We start from the raw sequence: 22,383 nt of genomic DNA on the forward strand, positions 1-22,383 counted from the left end.
TGGTGACCAGCCTCGCAGGACTGAAGGCTAGGTTGGAGGTGATCCTGCAGAGCGTTTTGTCCGGGGCCTGGCACAGGACAGCTTCCGCCACCCTCTTGGGAAGCCCCCTTGATTGATGCTGGGGTTGGGGACGGCTGAGTTCCCTGCTGTGGAGTTCTTTCCCTCCCTTCCCTGAGAAGGGACAGACATGAAGGTGCTTTGTCCATTCAGATCTGGGAGGAGCAGGACAGGGGAGAGGCTGAGCTGCCCGGAGGGTGTTTTGCCTCCTCTGTCTCAGGAGCAGAGGCCCAGTGGCCAGCGGGTTTGGGCCAAGGAGGTCAAGGAGACCGAGGGTGGCCAAGTCTGAGAAGGAAGACGCAGGAACCCCAGCGTGGGTTCTGGGCGCCTGGTGCCACCCGGGTCTGGGGAGATCACCAAACCTCCCACCCACCAAGTCGCTGGGTGGCCGTGGGCAGGTCACAGCTCTCTGGAACTCAGTGTGGTCATTGTAGGAAGAGAAAGATGATCTTGAAGGGTCTCTGCAGCTTTGACAGTCCACAGGGAGGCTCCCAGCCATTTGGGGGTGGCAGACAAGGCCTCTTTCTGTGGTCAAGGTTAAATGCAGGAGGGAAGAATTAAAAACAAAAATTATAGCTCGTAAAGATGTGGGGGTCCAGGCTCAGGTCTTGGACGCGGCCATGACTCCTCCTGTGCTGCGTATCTGGGAGCTCAGAGCCCTGGGGGGGGGGGCTTCTCCCAGCAGTAGCTGGTTGCCAGGGTAGATCTCGCTTCCAGGAAGGCAGGAGGCTGGGGAGGGTGTGCGTGTGTGCGTGTGTGCGTGTGTGTGTGTGTGTGTGTGTGTGTTGGAGAGAGCCCAGGGCCCACCATGGCTCTGGCCGTCCCCAAGCCTGCTGCCCTGTGATCTCTTTGACCTTTAGCAATGCCGGTTTCGCCCCTCAGTTCTGCAGCTGGACGCCTTCAAAGGAAGCGTGCTTTTCTGAGAAGTGGAGAGAGAGGCCCAGAAGGCTGGGCCTGGGGTTGCGGCAGGGGGCCTCAGGGCTGCCAGGGCCCATCATTCCTCTGCTCCCCTCCTGCCGCTTCTCTCCCCAGTAACCTGGGGGCTGGCAGGCACTGAATGGCCACCCGCTGGCTGACGCGCCCACCAGGCTGTTGGAACTTCCAAGGGAGAAGGTGAGCGCTGAGTGGCCTGGGGACAGTTCCACCCGCCCCTGTTCCCCCAGCTCCTCCGCCCCTGAGAGGCCTCCAAGGAGACGGGCCAGAGTGAGGCGACAGCCCCTCTCCTCTTCCCACCCAGTTGCCATCCCTACCCTCCTGGCTGTCCCCTCCCCCAAGGCAGGGCCAACTCCCAGCAAAGCCAGGTCCAGCTGGAGAGCCGGGGAGTGAGCCCACTCCGCCAGGCCTGGCCGACTGAGGGTGCAGGGCACGGCACAGCCCAGGGCCTGGTGGGGTCCCAGGGGCCTCCTGGTGCTCCCGCAGGCCTCCCCTGGACTGCTGAGGACACCTGCTCACCGAGCTCAGCCTGCTGAGGGCTGGCTCTGAGGTCAGTGCTCGGGGACCGCAGAGCAGGTCTGGGGAGGGAATGGGGGTGAGACCCTTGCTGGGGGGCCCTGGGGAGGATTTGAGGTGTGCTCAGGCCTCGGCAAGCCCTCTGGTTCTGCAGAGAGCAGACAAGGACAGTGAGGTTTCGAGGCCAAGGCCACAGAGGAGCCCTCTCTGCTCTTACAGGTCCTATTCTGTGAGACTCTGAAGGAAGGGAGAAGGTTCTAGAGTGAGCTTGCATGATGCAGCCAGAGTAGGACTTCAGTTAGAAGGGACAGGCTTCCCCTGCGTCCAAGACCGTCCCTGGCTTGACTTGGAGGGCCTCTTTCCTGCGACCCAGCTGGCCCTCGCTGGCTGGTCAGCAGGGGGTGTGGAGAGAGCTGGTGGCTGGACCCCCCTTATGCTCTAGGGCACCACAGGAACAGCTCAGACGCTGACTCCAACCTCAGTCTTGCTTTGATTGATGCAGGCCTAAGGCCTGGAGCCTGGACCTCTGGGCTGGCCTGCCGGCTTCTCCCAATCTATCTGAAGGCCCTGGACATCCGACACTAGCACTAGTAGAATCAAAGCTTCTTCCAGCTCAGACTCTCCTCTCCTTTCTCCAGCCCCCTCCCAGGCCAGCCTAGAGGGACAGCTGGTCCCGGAGGGAGACGGAGCGGGTCCACCCCACCCCTCCTGCTGCTGAGACTCAAGGAAGGGCCAACCCGCACACAGTACCCAGCCAGAGAGCCCTCCGGCTTGATGCCTGAAGGGCGGAGGCCCTGGGCAACTAGACGGGCATCAGAGTTTCCAGGCAGGAGCTGGGAGGGGTCGTTTTCTGTCTGGAAGTGCCAGGAGGGGTGTGGAGGGGCCGTGGGAAGTGGGGTGGGAGCTCTGGAAGCCCTCAGTCTGCTGGGCGCAGGGAGCCAGAAGTTAGGTCCCGGAGCTACCGGTGAGTACCTGGGGTAGGACAGGGGCTCCAGGGCTGGAGGACTGGGTGACCATGCTCCCCTCCCCGCTGCCTGCCGTCAGGGATTCTCCACAGCTACACGCAGAACCTGGGCATGACGAGTCTCTCCTGCTGGGTTTTGGTGCTGGAGAATTGTCTGTCTGTCTGTCTGTGTTTCTCAACCTTTCCTTCTTTCTTTGTTGGGTTCTGGGGACTGAACCTAGGGGCACTCTACCACTGAGCTACATCCCCAGCCCTTTTTATTTTTTTGAGACAGGGTCTTGCTTAATTGCCAAGGTTGGCTGTGAACTTGTGATCCCCCTGCCTCAGCCTCCCGAGCAGCTGGGGTTACAGGTGTGGGACACTGTGCCCAGCTGAAACTTGACTCTTGAAACCTGGGTCAGACTAAGCTGCCGTGGGGAAGAGGAAGTTCTGCTCTCCCTAGCCTCAGGAAAGACTCCAGGGTTGAACAGAAACAATCAGTCATATTAGACCCTCTTTTGGATCTTCTGTCCTGTGTTTGTAGAATTCAGAGATCATAAATGCTGGCCTGTGAGCTGGACCGAGCCTGTTGAGATTAGAATTGGCCTGTGGAGTGTTTCAAATATTTGAAAATCCATTTCAAAATGTTTGGAATCCAGTTTATTTGGCCTTTGTTGTCTCCCTCTTGCTTGTTTTCCTCCATGTTGCTTTAAACACATTGAATGAGTTGTCAACATTGAAACATCAGGAATATTTGTCTTAAAAAAAAAAAAAATCCAGTTTCTGGCTTCCCTTGGGAAACTGGAAGAGCCCAGTACCTGGGGCCAGATCCAGGGAGCAGGACCATAGGCCTGGGCTGGGGGGGCTGCCAGTGCTTCCAGGGAGCCTGCCCACCTGTCCTCCCTGTCCATGCCGTACCTGCCAGCAGGCTCCAGAGTCATTGTTATCTGCCACCCAGCCACAGGCAGCCAAAAGCTCAGTCTTTGTATCTCCACAGACACCTGCAGGGTGCCGTCCTGGGATGACCTTAAACCCTAACAGGAAGGCCTGGAAGTGCATGAGCTCTGGGCAGGTCCAGCCCACCTGGCCAATTCCTTGTGGGCTTATTTCCCACCTGTTCCTAGAGCAGCTCAGGGAGTAGGTTGGGGGCCCAAGGGGTGGGAAGGAGACGTGGCCAGGAGTCAGGGAACTTGGTTTTGGCCTTTGCTTAGCCACTGGCTCAGGGGCCTGGCAAGTGAACCTGGGCTTGGCCTTCCCCTCTCCGGGCCTTGACTTCCCTACCTGTCATGGGAACAGGTTGGACGGCATCGGACGGCAGCCACGGGAACATTCATGGAGCCAGGCAGGTGTGCGCTGGACCTGAGGGTGCGTGGTGGGCTGGGCTCCCTGTCTAAAGTAGGCAGCTGCTGCTACCTGAAAGGCCCACGGCCCAGTGTGGCTAATGGTGAATTTCTGGAGTTTTGAGAGAAGCCAGGCTTCCAGATATTCATGGAACCTCTGTTTCTCTTTTTCTAAAATCACAGCTAAAGGTGCTGTCAAGACCTGGTGAAGCCTGGGGACCCTCGTCTGCAGCTTTGCCATTAGATAGTCACCAGGGCCCTTGCCAGCTAACTTATAACCTGTGACTTGCTCTGGTCACAGAACAAGTTATTGGTGGACTTGGTCTTTGATTCCAAACTTTCAGGTCTAAGACTACGGCCATTCATGAGAATTGGTTTCTAAATGCGAAAGGCATTACCCTCTGTCTCCTCCGTGACAGAAGGGCAGAGGCGAGAGGGGAAGAGGCCCCAGTCCAGGTCCACTCCACCACTTACAAACTGGTGGGACAGGCCCTGGGCCTTGCCAACTCTCTGGGCCTCACTGTCCTAACCTATCACATGGCCATCATGCTACCTGGTTTAACCAAGCCCAGCCCCCATCGATGTCCCCAGGTAAGTCTCTCCCTGCCCTGAGCCTCGGGTTCCGCTGACCTGTGCTGACCTTGGGTTCCTTTCTGTTGCAGGAGACATGAGCACAGAGGACTCCAGTCTCTCCAGCCCCAGGGCCGCCAGCCCCCAGGACGCCTTCACGGCTCCTGTCACCCCTGGGACTCTCACCGGGGCGACGGACCCCCTCCCTGTGCTCATCGCCCTGGCCTGCATCTTCCTCCTGCTGGCTTCTTGTCTACTGTTCCTGATCCTCTGCAGGCCGGCTGCTCTGGACCCCCGCCACCGCAGGGCCCGCGAGTGCATGCCCCACCACCCCGAGAGCCCCAGCGAACCCCGGCTCCGGCTTTGGAAGCGCCTGGGCTCCCTGCGCCGCTCTCTGCACAGCTTCCGGAGGGGGTGGCTCACCGCCCCTCCACGGCCACTGCCAGGCCACGACAACCCCCCGGGCAGCTGTGACTGCACGGAATCGACCAAAATGTGACAGGCGTTTCCAAACAGATGCCCCCACTATCCTCCACCCCCGGCAGATCCTCCCGCCTGGGACTTCTGGGACTGCAAGACAGCGGCCCAAGCAACCTGGGCCCTGTGCTCACCTCCAGGGCTGCCCTGGGCGCCCAGCCAGTGTCCTTTCTCAAAGGTGGTCCCTGAAACAGCACCCTCTTTTCTGTGGACCTCTTGCTACTCTTGCTAAAAGATCCTAGGATCAAGAGGTGAGCTCTCCTGGCCATCTGTGCCCTTGGCCTGAGAGGCTCTGGGGGTGCAACCCAGAACTCTTTAGGATCCCTTTCTGGTAACCAGGCACCAACCACTCCTGGAAACAGCACCCCTGCCCCCCAAGAGGAAGTTTGCCCCTGATTCCAGGGCCAAACCCAGCTCAGCCTGTACCCGGGCAGGGCCCTGTCCTACCACCTGCACCATCTCGGTGCCCAAGACAAAGGGACCCAGGGACTCCTCGTCTTGGTTTCCTGCCCTGCCAGCATCTGCCTGCTGACCCGTGGGCAGCCTCCGCCTCCTGGTGATCAGACGACTGGGTGCTGGCTGGGGGCCCTGGACCCCTGTCTTAGCAGCCCACAAAGCTGCCCAGGATGGAACTGACCAGGAAGGGGCTGGGATGGGTGAAGAGGTTCCTGCCAGAGCCAGGAAGAGGCTTGTCAGAGTGCAAGGGGGCTGGCCACTGTCAGTAGCTCGAGGGATGCCACCTGGGCTCTGAAGACACAGAACACAGGGAGCCGCCTTCCCTCTGGTATGATACCAACCTCCAGGACAGCGGCAGGTCCTTGCCTTGGACCACACAAGTCCACTGTCCATGCACCTGGCTACTGACTGACCTGTCAAAAGAATGCTACCCAGGATGTCCTCCTTAGCATCCCATGTCCTTGGCCTCTCTTCCCAAGGCCAATGCTGATCACTTTGGTTGGACATTAGATTTGGAGCCTGGGAAGAGGGGACCTAAAATGTCTAGCCCCTGTCCCAGAGTCAGCGGGCCAGGCCCCACCAACGGTTGCCTGGCTGCACCCTGCTGTGACCTACAGTGCGGCTGGCCAGGTCTCCTTGAGGACTGAGCTCTGACTGTGACACTTCTCAGCTCTGATCCTTCACTGGGGCCCTAATGCCCACTGGGTGTGCCCACGCCACTGTGAGCAGAGGTCTCTGGGAGCTGGCTCCAGTTCATCTTTTACCCTGATCTTGACCCGAGACCACCTGGCCTCTCCAACTGGGGCATATGCTTTCCCCCAAGGCCTTCTGTGCAAGGCCTTTCTTAGTCCTCCAAGGGAACTGCCCTCCTGCCTGGAGCGCCTCGCCCACCTGTCAGGGAGCCAAGAGCAGCCTCCTCTGGGCAGCGGGTGGCAGTCTTGTCTGCACCTTCTCTTCTGCCAGCCTGGGAGCTCAGAGAGCCAGTCCTGGCTTTGACTCACCAGCTCTGGCAGAGGCGTGGGGCCTGTTACTGGAGGGAGGGTGGCCCCGCTGCCAGCCTCCCCCTCCCCAGGGCAGCAGGGGTTCTGGCGGAGCCTGCCCAGCACACCGCCCTGCGTCCGGCTGCTGCTCCTACGGGACCACTGTCCTCCGGCTGGCCTGGGTGGAGACGTCACTGTCTTTCTCTCTGGCTTAGCGTGACCTCAAAGAGGGAGCCCAGCTTTGCAAAAACCCTTAACAGAGCCTGGGAGAAGGCACCCTAAGGCCCCGAACTTCTCCCTGCAAAGTGGGGGACATGGGGGAGCCCTACGTCACTCAAGAACTCTAGGGTGTCGGTCTGAGGACTGTTGTGTAGATAGAAACCAATTCTCGGGGTTGGGAAGTAAGGCAGGCCTCCCCCCAAAGGGGCTTGTTCTTCCCTCCATTCCTGCTTGGTCACCTCTTCCTGGTTCACTTCCCCCAGGGCCTCTCTGAGACACCCCAGGCTGACTCAGTGGTAGTGGGTCCAGCACCCCCCATGGTCCCCTGGTCAGCAGGCTCTGCTCTTGTGTTCTCTTCCTGGGGGTGGGGGAGTATCCTGGGGTGGGAGGAGGCTCTCAAAGCTCTGGCTGTGCCCCTAAGTGGGCGGGCTGCCGGTCCTGGGAGGCCTCTCACGTCCCACAGGGGGGAGGCTCACAGCTTCAGGTGCAAGGCTCTGCAAGTCTGCACCAGCTGAGGCCAGAGCAGGGAAATCCTTCTCCTTCCTCCTTCCAGAACCCGCCACCAGGCCTTGTAAGTCCCCGGGGCTTCCTATCTCCCTGTTCCTTCACGTACGTTCCCTGCCCCCGGCTCCTTTCCTGTCTCCTGCTCCTCATGCGGGGACCTGGGCACACTCCCAGCTCCCCCTTCCTCCCATCCCAGACACAGGAACCTGCCTAGCGGGCAGGCCCAGCTTTGCTGTGTTTGGCTGCCCCTCCGAGTGCAGCTGGAAAGCCCCGGAGTGGTGAAGGGAGCCATTCTTCCCGCCCTCTCCCGGCAACCAGGCCTCAGGGGTGCGGAGGCCGGTCCTCCTGTTCCTTCGGAGCCTCTTAGCCGCCATCCTACTCTGGGCCAAAAGAGCCCTTTCTTCTTCAGTTGTCTGTGTCCCAAGAGGGGAGCTGGGCCAAGGGGCTGTGAAAGCCCCTGTGTTCTGGCCTCCGGGCCCTGGCTCGCTCTCCTCAGCTCCCTTCTGGGAAAGTGTGACCTCTGTGTCCCCTCTCTACTCTGAAAGGCCCTTTGGGGTGGGGTGGGGTGCAGAGGAGCTAGGAGAGGGAGGCCAAGGCCTTTCTCTGTTTGCTGGGGAGCCAGGGCCCCGTCCCAGGTCCTCCTCAGGACCTCTCCTATTTCCATCCCCCCATGCCATAATGCCACTGAGTAGTGCCCTCAGAGCTGAGGGTGGCCCTGCCTGCTCCCAGCTCGCCTGACCAGGGGGTCCCGGGCCACCTGCCTGCACGATGCTGTGGCCCTCAGGGATGTCCTCGGGGACGCTGGCCTCGTAGCTGCTCTGCAGAAAGATGGGCCGGTTGTCGTTCACGTCCAGGACGGTGACAAACACAGTGGCCGTGCCAGTGCGCCGCTTGCCTACGGGGCCGTTGTCTGTGGGAGTTTTAGGAGGACAGTCAGTGGCTTCCTGAGGGGCAGGCTTCCCGGGCCCATGCACGCTCCTGGGCTCCAGCCAGACACGAGCCCTGTTCTGCCCACTGGCCCAGTGTTTGCAATAGTGACTCTTTCCCTTCCCATGCGCTGGGCACTGTTCTCACTCAGTCCTCACCCATTTCACAGAGAAGGCAACTGAGGCACCCAGCAGGTGAAATAGCCCGATGCCTGGGGACCTGCAAACGCTATTTTTTTTTTTTTTTTTTTTGGAAAAAGGGTCTTTGAAGATGTAATTAAGTTAAGAATCTTGAGAAGAGATCATCTCGGACCTTCAGGTGGGACGTAGACCCAACAATAAGCGTCTTTATGAGAGAGACATGCTGGGGGAGCGGGGTGCACGGTGCACGCCTGTCTGTAGTGCCAGCACTCGAGGGTCTGAGGCAGGAGGATTGCAAGTTTAAGGCCAGCCTGGGCAACTTAGTCCCACCCTGTCTCAAAAAAGAAAAGAAAAAAAAGAGAAGGCAGAAGGAGATTTGAGACAGGGAGAAGGTCACGTGGAGATGAAGCCACCAGCCAAGGAGCACCCACAGCCATGGGAAACCGGGCGTCGGGGAAGGGTTCTCCCCTAGAGCCTGCGGAGGGACTGAGGCCCTGCTGACCCCTCCTTGTGAACTTCCAGACCCAGGAGAGATACATTCTGATGTTTTAAGCCACCCAATCTGTGACGCAAATGGAGGACACAGACACAGGCAAAGCCAGCAGCTGGGGGTGAGGGACAGGGAGGGAGCTGTCCTCTGCTCCTGTCCATCGATGATGGGCAGAATGTGGGACACCCACGCCCACAATTTCTCAAAAGAAATAGAATATCTGAACTTTTAAACAAGAGCTGTCATTCCTATGAAAACACTGGGGCTTAGAGATGTGCTGCAGGGCAGATCTGGCTGGGGGGTGGGGGGCTCTGCACTCAGGGGCCTGGTCCTGCCTGGCTCCTAAACCCAAGGTGTCCATCCGGGGACTCTGCAGAACCCTCCCAGCCTGGGGTGGGGGTGAGGGTGGAAGCCTTGGCCCTGCCCAGGACAGCTGTGGGGTTGTCCTCCCTGGAGGAAGGAGCTGTGCCCAATGTTTGTGACCAGGCCAGGGCGGTCACCCCAGGGAGAGGCGTGGCAGCTGGAGTTGGCTGGGAACCAAGGGTGACTCTGCTTCTTCCCCAGGCTAGCTGGCCACATGCCGGATGCAGTCACCCCCCCAAGCAGATCCTCTTAACTCCCAAGCTCTCCCCCAGCCTAGCCTCCAGCCACCCCGAGGGGCCTGCTCACTTGCCCCAGCTGGGGACACTGAGCTGGGAGGCCACCCAGAATGTCGGAGCCTGAGCCCTTTCCTCCTGCTAGCTGATGCCCGAAGCTGCGGCTGGACTCAGAGGGGATGAGGGGTCTTCAAGGGTGGGGTGGCCGCCCCAGGGTGGGAAGAAACAGGATGAGGGTGTCCAGGCAGGTTGGGCTGGGGATGAACTGCGCTGGAAAGAGTGAGTCAGACAGCTCATCCCGCCCCTACCCTCCAGGGCCCTGAAAGGCTCCCAACTGCCTGAAGATCAAAGTCCAAATTTCCAGTCCAACCTTAGGCTTCCCAAACCCCAGATCAACCGATCCATCTATCTATTTTTCTTTCTTTCTCTTTTGGTACCAGGAATTGAAACCAGGGGTGCTTAACCACTGAGCCACACCCCCCAGCCCTTTTGTATTTTATTTAGAGACAGGGTCTCCCTGAGTTGCTTAGCGCCTCACTGTTGCTGAGGCTGGCTTTGAACTAGCCATCCTCCTGTCTCAGCCTCCCGAGCCCCTGGGATTACAGTTGTACACCACGACGCCTGGCAAACCGAGACCTTTCTGATCTTGGTCTTCTCTCTCTAGTGTAGGCCAACCTTGGGAAAGCTGCTTCTCTCTCTCTCTCAGACCAGGCCCTGAGTATTCCTCTGAGAGGACCGTCCCCCACTCTCTGACTCTGAGGCCTGGGATTCCGGGCAGGAGGCTCTGCCCCAGCTCAGCTCCAGGCATGGGCCTGGGGCTTAGGCCTAACCAACCCGCGCACCTCAGTCCCCTGGTCACAACAAAGGCTCAGTGACGGCCCTGGGACAGACGGAGCTAATCTGCGGCTTCTGCTGGGACCCTGTGTAAGAAGCAAGGTCTGTCTGCCCTGCCTGCACTTGAACCTGAGAGGGTAGAAAGGCGGGGTGGGTGGGTGGGGCTGCTGCCATGATCTGCCGCCACCAGGTGATGCAGGGAAGGAAGAGCCAGCCAACGTGGATCCCCAGGCCAGATGGCACCACCTGGGTCTGAATCCAGTCGCACCTACCGCGAGGTCTCCGTGGACTGGTTCTGGGAGCCCACAGAGCTGAGGTCAGCTTATTCTATTTTTAAACGTGTGATCCAGGGAGTCCGACCTGGCTCCAGGGCATCTCGGAAGCCCTCCTTGGCCTCGCCCACTGCCTGTTCCTGCCACCCGGGTGCCCGATGCGCCTGTGCCCTCCCTTCTCCCTTCCTGCTCTCTTTGGCCTGGCGCTGCAGTGAGGGTCTCCCTGCTGGCCTCTGCTGGCTCCCAGGAAGCCCCTGCCTTAGCATCCTAAGCTTCACATACAGCCCAGAGCAGGAGCCTCGGCCGCAAGTGCTAGTGCTTGGTGGCACTTTGTTCACTGGCCTCAGGGCAGAATCCCTCCTTTGGCTCCACGCCTGGCCCCTGGAAGCCTCCATGTGAACTCTGCCCCGTGAGGCCGTGTTGGTGGTGTGGTGTGTGTGTGTGGCACAGCTGGTACGTACCGATGGCCTCCAGGACAAGTGTGTATGCGGCAGTGGTCTCGCGGTCCAGCCCCACCACCGTCCTGACAAAGGCATCGCGGTAGCCCACGCTGAACTTCCCGTCCACGTTTCCCCCTATGGATAGAAGAGAAGGAAGCTTCGGGTTGGTAGCAGAGCTCCAGGACCAGGCAAAGGGAGCTGCCCCCCAAGTCTCTGCTGCATGCCTGGGGTGGCCCAGGAGTGAGTGCCATGCTCAGCTCAGCCCTCCCCAGGGGCTGTGATGAGGGCACAGCTGCATGGGCCAGGTTCCTGGACATAGGGGCATAACATTTATTGAGCACCTACTACATCCTGGCCATTCCCCATTGACGGGTTCATTTAACCTCCGTTTGACAGAGAGGAGAAATGGGTCCTTTTCTGAGGTCACGACATGCTGCCCCTTCTCCACTCTGCCCCCTGCCTCCCTGCAGAAGTGGCTGAGCAGTTAACTTGAGTGGGAGCTTTGAAATGTGGCCCAGGACTTTGGGCTCAGCTGAGATCCAGTGTGTGAAGAGCAGAGGTGGGTGGACAGAGACAGTCTTTCTGAGTTCCAGGACAGGTGGGAAGTGTGAGGGTCTCTTCTCTGTGGTTGGACAGGGCTGGGGACCACATGGGAACCCCTCCCCTGTGAGCTGCAGGCAGTGTGGCGCTCTGGGCAGCAGAGGGCGCCACGGTACTAGGTTTGGGGAGAGCTGGGACCAGGACTCTGCAGAGGCGCTGAGGATCTGGAAGGGCTCTCAGCAGGCCAGAACCCGCGAGTCCAGGGAATGCGGGAATGCGTCCCGGGGGCTGCCAAGAACTCCCTTGTCCTTGCTGGTTTGCCCCTGGAAGTGTCCTGGCCCCACTCCTCTAGCACTCCCCAGTGTGTGAAGTACCATCTGTAAGGACAAATCTGGCTTCTAGCAGGGACAGGGAAGAACTAAGGAATAATTAGTGTCGGTGACTGAACCCTGGCGCTGACTGCCATGTGCAGGGTGCAGGCTCTCGGTACCTATGCCTTTCCTGGGTCAGTCCTGAGGACCAGGCTGGAGGTCGCCCCATCGGGTAGGGAAGCGAGTGGCTGCAGTGACCCTGGAAGGGCTGTGAGCCCCGGAGTCCGAGCTCCAGGGCAGAGGAGTCAGGGAGCCCGAGTGCACACTGCGCACGTGTGCAAGCTCATGGGTAGGCATGTGCTTGGGCGTGCGTGATGTGGCCGCGGGCCAATCATGAGCAGAGAGAAGACAGCCCTGTAGGGGGGCCGCTGGAGGGCTGAGGGCTGAGGACTGCCGACTCTCCCACCCACCGTGTGTCTTAGCACCTCTCCGGTGAAGGGTGCCCAGAAGGATGCCCAGCCCAGGGAAGGACCGCCATCCTGTCTGTCCTGCCACTGCGGCAGACGTGGCTAATCCATCATGACTCGTGTTCCTGGTCGCGACAGGACAGGGCCCCATCATCTTTGGCCACAGCTGTCCAGGGGGTAGCTGGTCACCATTTTAAAGTTAAACCAGCTGACTGAGGCCCCCCAAGCCAGCTGCCTCTAAGCAGATGGGCGATCTCCGCGTGGGTAAGGGGTCCCCGGGGAAGGACAAGGCCACGTGCCCCCAGTCACTCTTCCTCACCCTGACTTGGGGTGCAGGGGGAAGCCCAGCCAGTCCTCCCTCCCCTGTGTCACCCCTTGACAGGTTCAGGAGGTCCCCAGGGAGCTCGAGCAGAGTGATGGAGCTGCAGGGCCCTTGGGGAACGCTGCACACCCTCCGTGACGCAGGGGCGAGAACCGAGCCCCGAGCCCCGAGCCCCGAGCCCGCCGCTCCAGCCGCGGGCCGCCCACCTGTGATGAAGTAGCTGAGCTCGGCGTTGAGGCCCACATCGTTGTCGGTGCAGTTCAGCCAGACCACCCGGAACTCCCGCGGCACGTCCTCAGACACCGACACGTTGTACACGGCCGGGGAGAAGGTGGGCGTCTCGTCGTTCACATCCAGCACTGTGGACACGGGGACACGGGGACACGGGGCTAGGCCCGCCTCCAGAGGCTCATGCCCCGCACCCAGCAGGAATGGGATTTGCAAGGGAGTCACCAGCCTTGAGTGGCGCTTGTGCTAATACCTGCTGGTCATGAGCCCCGGGCCTCCTGTGCCTGCTGGGCCAGAGCGGAGCTGACCAGAGCCCCCTCATTGCCCTGCCCCTGGGCTTATTGCTGCACATATTGTCAAAAGGAGGAGAGAAAATTCCAGAATCTCTCTGGAACGTGCCTAACAATGACAGCAGAGATCACAGTGACAATAACAGGGACGGGGTGGGCTCTTCCACACGCTAAGTGCCATCCGCATAGCACCCCACGCAGGCCACGGGGCATCCCTAGGAGGCGGGCACCCTCGGGCACAGCCCCAAGCTGGGGACACAGAAGCTCAGAGACAAGGGACTGGTCTAAAGTCCCAGGGACAGAATGGAGGGGCTGGGCTCTTGGGGAGGCCTGATGTGTGAAGGACTCCTCCCCCACAAGGTTGAGTTTCCCTTAAAGATTTCCCCCAGCTCCACGGGCCGGGCCTCTCTTCCTGAGGCTGACGGGCTTGGGGTGACCTTCATAGGGAAATGGCCCCACCATATTGGCTACCCCCCGTGGTACCAGCAGGAACAGTAATGGGCTCATGGGACGCTGTGGCCTCTGCTGAGCCCTGGGGAGAGGCCCTCTGGGTCCCCTCTAAAAGATGGGACAAGCTCCCTGTTAATCATGGTAAAGAAGCGGGTCTTTGACCTGGCACCAGGCGCCCAGGGACACGCTGTGGGTCGACAGGACAGAGAATCTGGCCTCCGTCCTAGGTCTTGAGTGGGGGGCCAGCAGGTGTGCCCGCGCTGAGCTCCCTCCCCCACAGAGCTGCCCTCCTCCACAGCCTGTGGAGGCCACAGGAGCCAGATGGGACGGAACGGGCTGAGGGGACCGGTCTCCGTCCAGTCTAAGCTCAGCACTGATTTCCCTGGAGTCATTCCTGGCCTGGTGGCCATAACTCATGTCAGTGTCCCCACCTTGTGTGAACGATTAAAGGCACATCCAAGCAGATGAGAATGTCATCCACCCGGGCCCTGCCCCAGGTGTGGTGGGCCCTGAGGATCAGCTCAGGGGGACCATCTTGGGGAACCTGGGGATGTGGCTGCCTTCTCCCAGGTCGGGGAGACTCCTTCACTCTCCAGAGAAACTCTGGCTTCCCAAGACAAAGGGCTCCCTCCACAGCCCCCTGCCCTCCCCTGCCTGCTCCTGCCCTGGGGGTCCCAGGGCCCGCTCTGACCTCCCTGTGTCTCCTGGGGTCAGAGACCAGGAGGGGTGGGGGGACCTTGGCAGGGACTGGGGCCCTGATGGCAGTGGCCAGATGGGGACAGGCTTTGCTGGCATCCTTAGCATGGCGGAGACGGGCAAGCTGTGAGGTGCTGAAGGGTCCAGCTGGGGAGGGTGCCCGTGGCCAGTGGGCACCTTGGTGAGTATGGACCCCCCCCCCCCCGCCGCAGGAGGCCGCCTCCTCACCGCGGACGGTGAGCGTGCTGGTGGAGCTCTTGGTGGGCGTGCCCGCGTCGCTGGCCACCACCCGCAGCTGGTACTCGGCGATGCGCTCGCGGTCCAGCTCGTCGGTGGTGATCACCACGCCGCTGCTGCTGTTGATGAGGAAGTCCATGCGGGGCATGCCCACCTGCATGCGGTAGGACACCAGCCCGTTCAGGCCCTCGTCCAGGTCAATGGCCACCACCTGAGAGAGGAGATAGGCTGTGTGAGGTGCCAGGCCACTGCCCCAGTGTGCCTCCTGGAGGCTTTCTAAGGACAGCTTGTGAGAGCTGACAGAGGTCCAGGTGGGCTGCCGTCCAGAAGCACTGGGCGAGGCTGCAGGTGGGCACAGAAGGGACTTTCTGGAACTTTCTAGGACTTCCCCTGAGGAAGTCCTCCCAGGTTCCTTCCAGCGGGCCCTGGGTTCCCCAAACTCTCCAGGGCCCAGAAATCTCCCCTCGTCCTCCAGCCTGTGATGCTGGCTTGAACAGTTGGCCAGTTCAAAGACCCTTCAACAGATGAATGAATGGAATATTACTCAGCCATAAAGAAGAATGAAATTATGGCATTTGCCAGGGAACACATGGATCTGGAGGCTATCATGCTAAGTGAAAGAAGCCAGTCCCCCCAAACCAAAGGCCAAATGTTCTCCCTGATATGCAGATGCTAACAACAACAAGAGGGGCAGAGAATAGAAGTTCAGTGGATTAGATAAAGGGGAATGAAGGGAAGGGAGGGGTGTGGGAAAGACAGTGGAATGAGTCGGACACAACCTTCCTCTGTTCATGTATGAACACACGACAGTAAACTCCACACCACGGACACCCTCAAGCATGAGATCCTACTTAGACTAAGCTGTGCTGCATGTGTGTATAACATGTCAAACGCACTCTACTGTATATCTAAAAAGAACAAATAAAAAAAGAAATCTTGATTGCTGATCCCCTAGATGGGGCCAGGGGACCACACGGCTCACCCCAGAACCCCCTCCCCCGTGTGAAGTCTCTGAGCCACATCCTGCCACTCCCCCAAAGGGCTCCTCGTGGTTCTGAGCCGCTTCTCAGGGGTGCGCTGGTGGGCATCTCCTTCCCTGCTGTCAGCGAGCCCCGAGAGCAGGGTTTGGGGATTCGTCCACTCTCTCACCCTCCAGCCCTCCTGATCTGTTGGGGGACCACTCTCTGGGGACTGGCTGTGGTTCCCTGGGTGGAGGCTCCCCCTGCTGGGGGCCTGGGGAGAGTGCTCTGCTGAGAGACTCAGTCTCTTACAGGTGGAGAGACGGAGGCCCAGCAGCCAGCGGGCACTGCCCACTCTGGGATCCTGGCAAACGACTCTCCCCTCTTTGAAAGGGGACAGGTCAACCTCAACCTGATCCCATAATCTCTCACGTCAAACTACAAAGGAGATGACACCATAGCCACTGTGTATTTCCTGCAGCTTGCTTGACACCCACGCCTGGTTGAATGGCCATAGCATGGCCAGGCAGGTAAGGTACTACTGTTATCTCCAATTCCAAGCCAGGGGGCTGAGACTCAGAGAGGTTAAGTAGTGTGCTCCAAGTCACACAGCACATGGGTAGTGGAATTGGGATCCACACCCATGGTGTTGGGCCTTCCAAGTCCAAGTGTTTTGTTTTGCAGTAAGTACTTGGGGCGAATGGACCCCGGGGCCTTGCACACTCTAGGCAAGTGTCTGCCGCTGAGCAACAACACCCTAGCCCCAAGCCTATGTTAACAGAAGGACCTTCTGGAATTTCTAAATGGCTCCTGTTAGGGTATCATCTCCCCTGAATTGGCACCTGCAGGGTCTCTCTGACTAGAAGGGATGATGCAGGAGGCCGAGGGGCCATGTCGAGGATGGGCCCCACCTGTTCTGGGCCACAGAGTCTTGAGTGAGTTTCTTTAAAACCTCCTGCAAATCAGGTGAGGTCAGAGCTGGAGGCTGGACGCAGGCTTAGGCTGCGGGCCTTCCCTGTGCTCTGGATCCGCCCTGTGGGCCAGCCCTCCGCCAGGCCTGGAGAGGGCCTCTGGCTTGGCTTCCAGCATTCTGACCGCCTGCCTCCCTCCCTCCCTCTCCACCTCTGTGCCTCCCTGTCCTGCCAGTGCCCCCTCCCCCCCCGCCCCCCACCCCCCGCCTGTCCATCAAGACCGGCTCAAGTCCTCTTCCCCCAGGGACCCGCCCAGACCTGGTGGGCCACCACCAGTCCATCCAGCCCCATCTCTCCTGCCTGGCATGGCTTGCACACCATCTGGGGGTCTTGTTTGGCAACCCTGCCCCCCTGCAAAGTGCACCCCCGGCCACCCGTCGACTGTCAGGGACAAGATGAGGGACACTCACCTGATAGACGGAGACTCCCGTAGGGGTGCCCTCCAGCACCTCAGCCACGAAAGGCAGGTTCTGAAAGGTGGGGTCGTTGTCATTGAGATCCAAGAGGTTCACAAACACGGTGGCACTGCTGGTGGCCCTCAGGGGGGGTCTGCCACCTGGAGCACAGGGGAGGGAAGGATGGAGCCAGGGAAGAGGGGCGGGGAGGGGGCAGGGGCAGGGTCCTGCATCTAGCCCCTCCCCAGGCAGCCTGGGCCCTGCCCCCTCCCCAGTCCCTCCCTGGGTGCTCTGGGGGTCCAGCTGGACGAGGTGTCACTCTCCTCCTGGTGACCAGGTACAGCCCTCCTGGCCAGGCCCCAGCCTCCTGAGGACCCATCACAGGGGTCTCCCCAGCCCCCCAGGGTCGAGGGCCACCGCCCGCATGAGGGGCTCCGAGGGTGGGTGGGGGTCGTACAGTCAGCCACAGAGACGATGATCCTGCGCATCAGCTCCGCCTCCAGGGGGTCGGGGTTCTCGCGGTCCAGCATGACGTGGGTGGTGCGGATCTTGCCCGTGGTGCTGTTGAGGCTGTAGAACTTGTTGGGAGGCTGGATGCTGTACACCAGGGTGCCGTTCTCCCCCAGGTCTGGGTCCACGGCCACCACCTGCCCGGAGGGAACAGACCCTTCACTGAGCCCAGTGCAGGTGCATCTCTGTGCCCACCTGTGATAGAACTTAGCACCTAGCACTCACCTGTGTATAGCACTTAGCTCCTAGCACCCACCTGTGTATAGCACCTAGCTCCTAGCACCCACCTGTGTATAGCACCTAGCTCCTAGCACTCACCTGTGCCAGCAGGTGCCTGTGTCTCAGAAGCACTAGGCTCTCTCCATGCACTGTCAACCGCCTTATGAGGTGGACATGTATGATTATGTCCATTTCACAGAGAAGGCTCAGTGAGGTGCCCAACCTCTGGAAGCCAGGAGACAGCTGAACTGGGGTTGTGCCCAGTCCTAGGTCCCTTAAGCCCAGCAGGCAACACTGCCAGCTCCTCTGCGTGTCCTTCCTTTCCAGGCACGCAGGGACAAGTTCATGGGCTCTGTGGTCCTCCAGTTCCCTGCCCCTGGTGATCTGTGCATGGGGGCTGGGGGGCGTCTGAACCCTGGGCTGAGCTTGGGAAGGATTTGGAAGTGAAACCGTGCCTCATCCCCAAACCTCTCTTCCCTCCATTGGAGCTTCTGGCTGTGGAGCGATGGGGAAAGAATTGGGCCTCGGCGACATCGCGGATGACAGGATGGACAGGGAGCCGTGGCTGGGCCCCAGTTTGCAGGGGAAAACAGCCCAGAGAGGCCCAGGCCAGGTTCAAGGTCACACAGCACCAACCTTGGGACCAACCAGGCCAGCTCACACTCTGGGGACAGCAGTGGCTGCCACCCTCAACTCCTCCACCTGCTGTGCTGCAAAGGCCATCATGGCACCAGAGGAGGACGGGCCGCATCAGGACAGTGCCATTCTTAACTCCAGGACACTCGGCAATGACAGCCGGGCCCCGCCAGCTCCTTCATCATGTTCCATGTGAGGCCTTTATGCTTTGGCAGCAGAATCTGTCCCTCCTCTGGCTTAATCCCCAGCCAGAGGTGTCTCTGGGGCCACTCGAGCGGAACAGACAGATGAGCTGCCCTGGCCGAGGCGCCCACCTGCCCCTGGAGGGAGGCTGATGCTGGGCCTGACCTGGGATCCCTGCTGGGAGGGGGACAGGCAGCCCAGCCCCACCAGGCTGCTCCCTCGCCAGCCCGTGGCACCAGGGGGTGGGGGAGGGCATCCACCTTCCAGGCCGGAGGTGCCATCATTGTGCCGTGGGCACGTGTCCCCGGCCTCCATCCTGGGGACCCCAGCACCCCCATTTTGCAAAAGGAAACAAGGCTCCAGGGCACCCTGAGCGCAATTCGAGCCAGGCCAGGCCTGTCACTGAAGGAAGAGTGCGCCTTGCCCTTCCACGTCTCTGGGGTCAGAGGAGGAGGATGGTGACCCTCGGGCGGGGACAGGCTCCGGGGGAAAGGACCCATCCTGGGCCCACGCGGGAGACCCACTGCACGCCAGTGGGGGGCTCTCGTCTTCTCCCCCAAGTGCCAGAGGTGCCTGGGTAGACTGCCCTAGCTGGGGGGTGGCAGGAATTCGGGCCCTGGGTGTCCCCCTGGTCGTGGCGTGGGCTGGGGCCCCCGCAGACTCCCCGCCGGGCGATTTCGGGAATCTCACCACTTTCCCTCATTCATTTCACGCTCGTCATTTTTCTCCGGGCCTGAAGGGGAGTCATTCTCTCCCTCTCCCCTCTCCTTTATCTTGCTGAGGGCTCTGAAAGGCTCTGAATCCACGCCCATCAGCCAGGTCCTGGAAGGAGGCTGCAGGAGCCTCGGGGAGAGCTGGGCCCAAAGCTCACTGCAGACGGGGACGGCCGCTCCCGAGGGCGCGCCCAGGCAGGTGGGCAGTGACCCGGTGCCCGTGCCCGTCACACCTGGCGCACAGAGCAGGTGGGAGACCCCCCCCCCAAAGCACCTGAGCAAAGACTCCAGCCCCGGAAAATCACCAGGAGCAATCGCCCGAGCCTCGGGCTCCAGGGGACCCTTGGGACAGTCCTGGGCCATGTGCCCTAGAGTCCAGGTGAGGGAGAGCCAGCCCAGCTGGGGAGGGAGGAGAGAGAGACATTCCCCAGACCAGACCTTCCAGGACACAGGCTTCCAACACCTACAATGTGTCTGGCGCTGTGGAGGACACACAGACGGGACCGCAGCAGGGAGGGAGGTGGCCGTGGCGGTGGCTGCCGTCTGTGGGCCACTCACTGTCCGCCAGTGCTGCGAGTATGGGGACACACCGACTCTGACCAGGTTGGGACTCTTACTACCTCCATTTTCTAGGTGAGAGGATTGGAACACAGAGAGGTTAAGTAACTTGCCCAGGTCACACAGCTGGAAGTGGTGGAGCTGGAATGAGAACCCAGACTCTTTGGGGTCAGCAGCTGCCCAAGCTAGCCACCTCTTAATAACAGGCAACCAAAGGAGCAAGCGTGCACTGCGGGACCTGGAGAAAACCACAGGAGAGGGGCAGAGGCAGGGAGGGCCTCTCTACCAGGAGACCTTCCCAGCTAGGACAGATGGGGGAGACTGAGGGCGGTGGGGGAGAGGAAGCAGAGCATTCTGGGGGAGGGAGGAGCTTAGGCAAAGGCTCTGGGGTGGGGAAGAGGTGAGTGGGGCGGGGTGGGCACACCTGTGTGTGAGGGCGGGGTGTGCGGTGGGACATGATCAGGATGTGGGCCAGCCCCCCTCAAATGTCACACTTTTCTTGTCACCTGACCTCTGGGCTGGCTGTTCTGTCCGCAGCCACCTTCCCCCATGACCAGTCACACCCCTCCTCACCGGGGCTGGGGCCTTGGAAGGCTCTGGGGGCCCCCTTGAAGGCATTTAAATCTACCCACATACACACACCTACACACACTGAGATTTTACGGCATAACATCTAAAGTATTTTTATGACTATTCTTGAAGTTATTTTGCCGTAACCAACTTGATCCGGGTACAAACTCCTTGATTTCTCATCTCCTGGCAATCATCTCTAACTGGGAATTCCAGGGAGTTCTGGAACATTTTCAAGAATTCTAGAATTGGTCCTCAGAATGCAATAAGACTTCCACAAACACTGGATTTCCATATTACATTTGGAGGATGTTTAATATAACAGGGTTTAATTTTGATTCTGCTGCTGTGCACATCTGAGTCATTACTTTTATTTTTCTGGCTCAAATGTAACCAGGGGACATTGAGACACTCCAGTGCTCCAGTCCCTGCCCGTCTTGTGCCTGAGGAGGGACAGCAGGACCCTGCTGTGGTGACGGGTCTGCTAGGGGTCCCCACGGGGCAGGTCCTGGTGGTTTTGAGGTAAGGACTCTGACTCTCACACAGGTTGAAAGGGGAGGGTGACAGGGTGACAGGAGGGTGACAGGTGCCAAGCAGGCCCCCAGCCCATTATCCATATCTGCTCATGGCTCAGCAGAACATGAGAAAGGCCAGTGGAGAGGGCCACTGTGGACCAGAGCTCAAAAGTGCCCAAAGTCAAGGGCAGACCCCACCTGGAAAATCTCTGTGCCTGACAGGGGGACTTTGATCACGTGCCCCAGGCTGGTGTCCTGTGCAGCCAGTTCCTGGTAGAGTCACCTCTGTCACCCGAAGCGTAAAGCAAAGGTAATATAAGCAGACAGGGGCTCCAGGGTGGGCACCCGGCCCCAGCTCTTGGGTCCCAGGCTGGGGCAGGAGGTCGTCTCCAGTCTGCCCACCAGGTGGCAGCAGAGAATGCCAGACCTCGAGTCCCACCCAGCAAATGGCCCAGGAGGGTGGTTTTCAAGGGGCCGGGCCTGCCACGCCAACACAGGGGACTTGGAATAACACAGACACCAGATCCCTCGTCCTTGACCCCCTCTGCACTGGGGCCTCCGGGAGGGGACACCACCCAGCAGCTGGGAGTCGAGCAGATCTTGAGCACGTGGAGAGGACAGGTGTGACAACCAACCCCTCCTTCGTCTTTGTCCTGCCTCCCAGGTTGACATCCTCTCCCACTTAGATCCCCAGGGTGCTTGGATGTGAGTGGGCAGGCCTCTGGACAGTCAGATCCCAAAGCCCTGACCCAGTTCCCACCCACGTCAATGCCCAGCTCCTCGGGACGGGGCCACTTGCTGGGGACCCCCCACTAGATGGTAGAACCTAAGGGCCGGGCCGGTGTTTTCCAATCCCTTTACTCAGGAAGACAGAGCGGGTTCAGGTCCTGATGCCACCTCTCCTAGCCAGGGACCTGGGTAAGCCCCAGAAGCTCTGGGTCTGTCCTCTGTAGTAAAATGGCGGCAAGAATCCCCTGCCGCGGGAGGTGGTTGAGGGTGGGAGCATCCATGGGGGGCCCTGGGCACGGTGCTGGACATGTCCGAGGTAGGCAGTGAATGGGGACACTAGAGCTGTCACAGTTCATGTCCATCACAAGGCTGGCTGGGTGGCAGTGAGGCTGGACAGTTGGGGACCAGTCTCACCAAATTGAGCCAAACGGAGCACCAGGGTGGGGGAGGAGAGGCCCTCGGAGGTGACAGAGCAGGGCAGGTCCCTGGGGCGCTCCACCCTGCCGGACTGGAGGCTGGTCTCCATCCTGCAGGCCCAGTGCTTTGGCCACATCTGCCTCCCACCCTGAGTGGCACCTGGATGTATGTGCACACAGTCACCAGCTGGGAACCTGGGGGTGCTGCACCAAGCACCCCTGGAGTGGACTCTGACCCCAGGGGGCCAGCCCTGGGGCCAGCACCGGTGGGAGCTGGCCAGGCTGATGGCTGTGGGCACCAGGTGCTGAAGAACAGACGCTGGGCACAGCTGAGGGTCAGGGCTCTCCTGGTGGGTGGCAAGAGTGTGGGGATCGCAGGACAAGAGTGGCCACAAGCTCGGCCCCTGCCCCCCTGACACTGTTCCACTTACACCGGAAGCTGGGGGAGGGCTTTCCCTTGACCTCTGACTACCTTTCATTATGCAAGGAAGCTTCTAGAAGTCTGCTCTGAGAGTTGGCTCAGATGGAGTTGGCTCCATCAGCCCCATGCAGGTAGCCCCAGGGATGGAGGTCGGAACGCACCCACCCCTAGGAAGGGCGGCCTGGTGGACCCTATTCCGACCCACCTACCGTGGTCACGTCCGAGTCGGGAGGGGTCATCTCCACCAGGTTGATGTAGTAGGGGGCGTCCTTCCAGGTGGGGTGGTTGTCATTGATGTCCAGGAGGGTGACGTTCACCTGTGGAGCCACAGGGGGCGCTGTGGGACACGCTTC

At 60.3% G+C, this 22,383-nt stretch overlaps 2 protein-coding genes across 7 annotated transcripts in view; one reads left to right on the forward strand and one right to left on the reverse strand.

Moving 5' to 3' along the window:
• Cdh23 (cadherin related 23) overlaps window positions 1-22,383 on the reverse strand; it is a 383,514-nt gene that overhangs the window by 82,219 nt on the left and 278,912 nt on the right. For all 6 annotated transcript variants that reach the window (XR_009226399.1, XM_058577902.1, XM_058577897.1 and 3 more), the window contains exons 21-27: window positions 22,240-22,347; window positions 17,018-17,207; window positions 16,576-16,721; window positions 14,227-14,446; window positions 12,541-12,693; window positions 10,716-10,829; window positions 7,757-7,905 (exon numbers count right to left, since the gene is read on the reverse strand). Coding sequence is in view for 5 of the 6 variants with exons in the window: in XM_058577902.1 (XP_058433885.1) it covers window positions 7,757-7,905; window positions 10,716-10,829; window positions 12,541-12,693; window positions 14,227-14,446; window positions 16,576-16,721; window positions 17,018-17,207; window positions 22,240-22,347 (1,080 nt within the window). In the remaining variant the exon portion in view is untranslated. The remainder of the gene's footprint in view (window positions 1-7,756; window positions 7,906-10,715; window positions 10,830-12,540; window positions 12,694-14,226; window positions 14,447-16,575; window positions 16,722-17,017; window positions 17,208-22,239; window positions 22,348-22,383) is intronic.
• CUNH10orf105 (chromosome unknown C10orf105 homolog) lies at window positions 1,354-7,785 on the forward strand. The gene is made up of 2 exons (XM_058577903.1): window positions 1,354-1,540; window positions 4,452-7,785. The coding sequence occupies exon 2, from the start codon at window positions 4,457-4,459 to the stop codon at window positions 4,856-4,858; it is 402 nt and encodes a 133-aa protein (XP_058433886.1). The 5' UTR covers window positions 1,354-1,540; window positions 4,452-4,456; the 3' UTR covers window positions 4,859-7,785.

Source organism: Marmota monax, unplaced genomic scaffold (genome assembly GCF_021218885.2).
Source record: "Marmota monax isolate L192 unplaced genomic scaffold, Marmota_monax_Labrador192_F-V1.1 WCK01_AAM20220418_F8-fsc00019, whole genome shotgun sequence".
Taxonomy (NCBI): Eukaryota; Metazoa; Chordata; class Mammalia; order Rodentia; family Sciuridae; genus Marmota; species Marmota monax.

What these genes read in the sequence shown, in the direction of transcription:
- CUNH10orf105 (XM_058577903.1), top strand. Translation starts at nt 4,457, where the DNA reads ATGAGCACAGAGGACTCCAGTCTCTCCAGCCCCAGGGCCGCCAGCCCC.